Consider the following 4168-nt stretch of genomic DNA (forward strand, 5'->3'; position numbering starts at 1 on the left):
GGAGTGGAGCAGAGAGGGGAGAATCCCTTCCCTCGACCTGCTACTCACACTGCTGGTGATGGAGCCCAGGACACGGTTGGCTTTCTGGGCTGCCAGAGCACATGTATGGGTCATCTCCATTTTTTCATCCACCAATACCCCCAAGTCTTTCTCCGCAGGGTAAACAGCCCAGCCTGTGATGAACCAGGGGAAGAGGGAGCGGCGCAGGGCTGCACAATACAACACAACCAGTGGCTTCCTGGAAACCACATCTGCAGCGGATTTGCAGCGATCATGTCAGAACTATGTCTCCAAACTCCTCCCCGCATTGTCTCAGGGGTCCCGGGTGATTAAAACACTCTAGAAGTCAGTTCCAGCTGCGAAAATCCCTTTTCTCTTCTAACGCAAAGCAAGCAGCGTGGTGCAAAAAAGATTTTAAATGGCGGGAAAATGATGCAGGACCAGGTTCTGCCAGGTGGCTTTTAGGGACGCTGAGAGCCTGAGAGTTTTCTTAATGCATTAGGAGAAAAACAAAACAAAGCAAAGCAGCTGAAGGGAATCGTCATGCTGGGAGATCCCACTGGCCTGGGCAGAGCTGCGGTGGCACAAACCATGTCCCCTTGTATTTGCCTTGGTCACCTCTTCTTGCAGGAGACACAGCAGCTCAGACCCTCCTGGACAGGGGGGATTGAGCAACCGTATCCCCCAGGGCTCCCTGTTGTGTTGTGAAGCTGATTTGAATCCTGAAATAAAGGATTTCCTCCTGGTCCAGCGGCGTTAAACCCCATCTGTATTTTCTCGTCCCCAAATGCTCCTATTTCTAATTATTTGGCATTAGCGAGGCTGGAGGTGTGATCCCAATTAGCCGTCATCATGACAAACCACCCCTCTGAAATGCTCTTGGGTTTGACAAGCTGCCTCCACCCCTATTTTAAATTTCTTGCAAAAAATCTCTTTTGGGCTGTTTTCCGCTAAATTTTATCCTTGCGCTGGGGACTGGGGGTCTGCTGAGGGCAATGAGCTGGAAACCCTCCAGGATGAGGTTAATTTTGGAGGCCATGCTACAGACGACCCCATCCGCATGGACACGTGTCTGGCGGCTACTTAATGAAGCGTGTAATTAGCCTGCATGGCGTAAAGACATCTCTGTGAGAGCCAGGATCTGTGTCCTGGCCCTGCCAATCTGTAACAGAGACATCAGTGCCGTCGATCATCCCCGTTAATCCTTTTGCAAGTGGGGTGCCTGGTTGAAGAAGGGATTTAAAATGGCTTGGGCAGGAGTGAGATCAGGCACAGGGTGGGTCTGAGACCCCTGAGGATGAACCAGAGATTCTGGCACTTCCATAAAATCATGGCGAGTGGGAGGATGTGCGACCACAGAGTGGGGCTGGAGATGCTCTAGCCCAGCACTAAAACCAGGATTGCTCCTACTTAGGGCCGGGGGAAGTGGATGCTGGAGTTGGATGGCAGGATTGTATCGTTTCCAGGGTTTTTTTTCACTTTTTTTTCCCCATTTCTGGTTGACCTTGGAGGATGACCACTCATTCCCGCAGGGGGTTTTGGGCGGTTGCATGGGGGAAGCCATATCCCAAGGCACCGGTGGGGAAACTGAGGCAGGACATCAGGAGCAACTCAAGACCCCAACCTGGTGGCACACTGTGCTTCCAAAGAAAACCAAGGAGCTGGAAATGTGTTATTTCCCTGAGAGGAGAACAACCTCTTCTCTGCGAGGACGAAAACCACCTCTCTAAAAATGGGTGCCCTTCCTCCCCTCACCCATCCGTCCTCCTCCTCCTCCACAAATCTGCTCTCTGTGTTCACCTCCTGTGCCCAGCAGGTCTGGACAAGAACAGATTGCTCATGACGATACTAATCTCCGGGTGCCACCCTCCTTCCCAGCTAAAACCTTCACCATGGCCTGCAGTTCAGCTCAGGTTTAGCCCATCTGAGCAGGAGCTGAACCCTCCTGGGGATTTTCCTCTGTCTTGTGCAAAATTTGAAGTGGGTGGTAATTTTTGGGTGGGTAATTGGTGACTTTTAATTACACCCTCTGAGCCCCACCCAGGGAAAAGTCACCTGTGATCTCCCAAACCTCCAGGGTGGGTTTTGCCACCATCCAGGTGAGATGATATCCCAAAACTAGTTTTTTCTCTGCATGGGGATGTGGGAAGAGGTGATAGTATAGCTTCATATCATCCCAACCCCATATTTGAATCTGTTAGCTGTTTTTAGCTCAATTTAAGAGAAGGTGCAAGTCTCGAGGTAACGAGCAACCAGGTAACGAGCACCAAGACATGGAGCCCCACTGATGCCTGGCAGTGGGACTATGCCCCAACAGCCTACTAGCCACCAGTGAATCCACAAGGAAGCGTGATTTTTATGGATGCTCCAGCAGGAGCATCTCCTGTGCTGGACCCCAGTGCCACCAACCCTCCACCAGTTCAGGAATCATCCAAACTTTTCAATTATGTCATTAATGCATGTGGGGCAGAGCCCAGGTGACCAAGTCCTCTCTGGGCTGCATGGGGCCACCACCATCCTCCACCCCATGCTGCTGACTGCCAAGGCAGCCTCAGCACCCTATTTTGGGGGTTAAAAGCAACGTGAGAAGGCAAAGTGGTGGCTGGCTCCTTTACCTCCTTGCCAGAGAGAGTGTAATAAGTTGTGGGTGCCCCATCCTTGGAGGTGTTCAAGGCCAGGTTGGATGAGGCTCTGAGCAGCCTGGGCTAGTGGAAGGTGTCCCTGCCCATGGCAGGGAGGTTGGAACTAGATGATCTTGAAGGTCCCTTCCAACCTAAACCATTCTATGGTTCTATAAAACCCCAGGGATGAAATGCTTGAGCTTGAGCCCCATGGCAATTTATGGGCCACATGAGCTGGGATGGAGGAGGCGAGGGTTACTCAGCCTGGGAGCTCCTACATTTATATCTCTGGGCTTCCCACCAGGGCCAGGCACTCCACCATGGTAGGGCATCCCACTATGGCCAGAGACCCCACCATGGTAGGGCACCCCACCATGGCCAGAGATCCCACCACGGTACAGCATCCCACCGTGGCGTGGCATGGCACCCCACCATGGCAGAGCACCCCACCATGTCCAGGCACCCCACCATGACCAGAGACCCCACCATGGTACGGCATCCCACTGTGTCTGGGCACCCCAGTGCAGCTGACATCCCACGACAGCAGGGGACCCCATCATGGCTGGGCACCCCACAAGTCACCCCACCATAGTAGGGCATCCCACCACATCCAGGCACCCCAGAACCAGTCACCCCACCACAGTAGGGCATCCCACCATGGGCAAGCACACCATGGCCAGGCACACCACCATGGCCAGTCACCCCACCAACACATCCCCATCCCACATCGCCACTGCCACTGATACTCACTGTCCCCTTCCACCTTCTCGGGCGTCCGGCTCCAGATGATCTGTCGGGTCTCCAACTTCACCTGGAAGGTCCTTCTCTCCGGCCTCTGCGATTTTTTCTGATAGAACAAGGTGAGGACGGTACCCATCTCCAGGCAGCGGAGGATCCTGCCCATGTCCCCTGCTTCCATCCTGCTGTCCTCCAGAAAGCCATTGACGCTGTTGTGCCTGGCCACGGACATATTCACTGCTCGGCCATCGCCCGGCGGAGCCGCAAAGCCGGGGTTGTCTCATGCAGGAGAGGACAAACCAAATAGCCGAAATCTCCCTGGGGATTTTCAGGACACGGGTTTCCTCTACAACCAACGGCGTCTCCTCCACCGCACCACGGCCACGGCACAGAGCTGAGGTCGGTAGCGCAGGGGAGGAAAAGAACGGGTTGGACGTGCCGTGACCTTCTCTCTGAGGATGAATCCAGCACCAGCGCTGGCATCCAGTGGTGGTGGGAGAAGACAGGTAGCGTCGGTGGCGTTGGCCTTGCGGTTCAGAGCCGGGGAGGAGAAAAACCACCCGGCCACCGCAGGATGGTGGGGGGGACCTTTACCCAAAGAGGGTGGAGTGGAAGGAAAGCCCAGCCAAAAAAAAAAAAAGCAAAGTCACCCCAAAACTGACAGTGTCTGCGTTGAGGCGGCAAATCCCACCCCGGCCTCCGGGCCAAACGGGGCCGGGGTTGGGAGAGGGGTGGAAGGAGGGGGTGCCGAGGGGTGGTCGTCCAGCCCTGAGAGCAGCGGGGTCCCGGTGGGGTGGGATGTGGGGTTG

The 4168-nt window shown here is 54.8% G+C and overlaps 1 protein-coding gene across 1 annotated transcript in view; it reads right to left on the minus strand.

The window, feature by feature from the left end:
• Positions 1–3591, minus strand: part of LOC104465604 (1-phosphatidylinositol 4,5-bisphosphate phosphodiesterase gamma-1-like) — an 18491-nt gene extending 14900 nt beyond the window's left edge. The window contains exon 1 of the mRNA XM_010078724.1: positions 3372–3591. Coding sequence (XP_010077026.1) covers positions 3372–3591 — 220 coding nt within the window. The remainder of the gene's footprint in view (positions 1–3371) is intronic.
• Positions 3592–4168: the final 577 nt, after the last annotated feature.

The sequence above is a fragment of the Pterocles gutturalis genome, unplaced genomic scaffold (assembly GCF_000699245.1).
Source record: "Pterocles gutturalis isolate BGI_N339 unplaced genomic scaffold, ASM69924v1 scaffold13833, whole genome shotgun sequence".
NCBI classification, from domain to species: Eukaryota; Metazoa; Chordata; class Aves; order Pterocliformes; family Pteroclidae; genus Pterocles; species Pterocles gutturalis.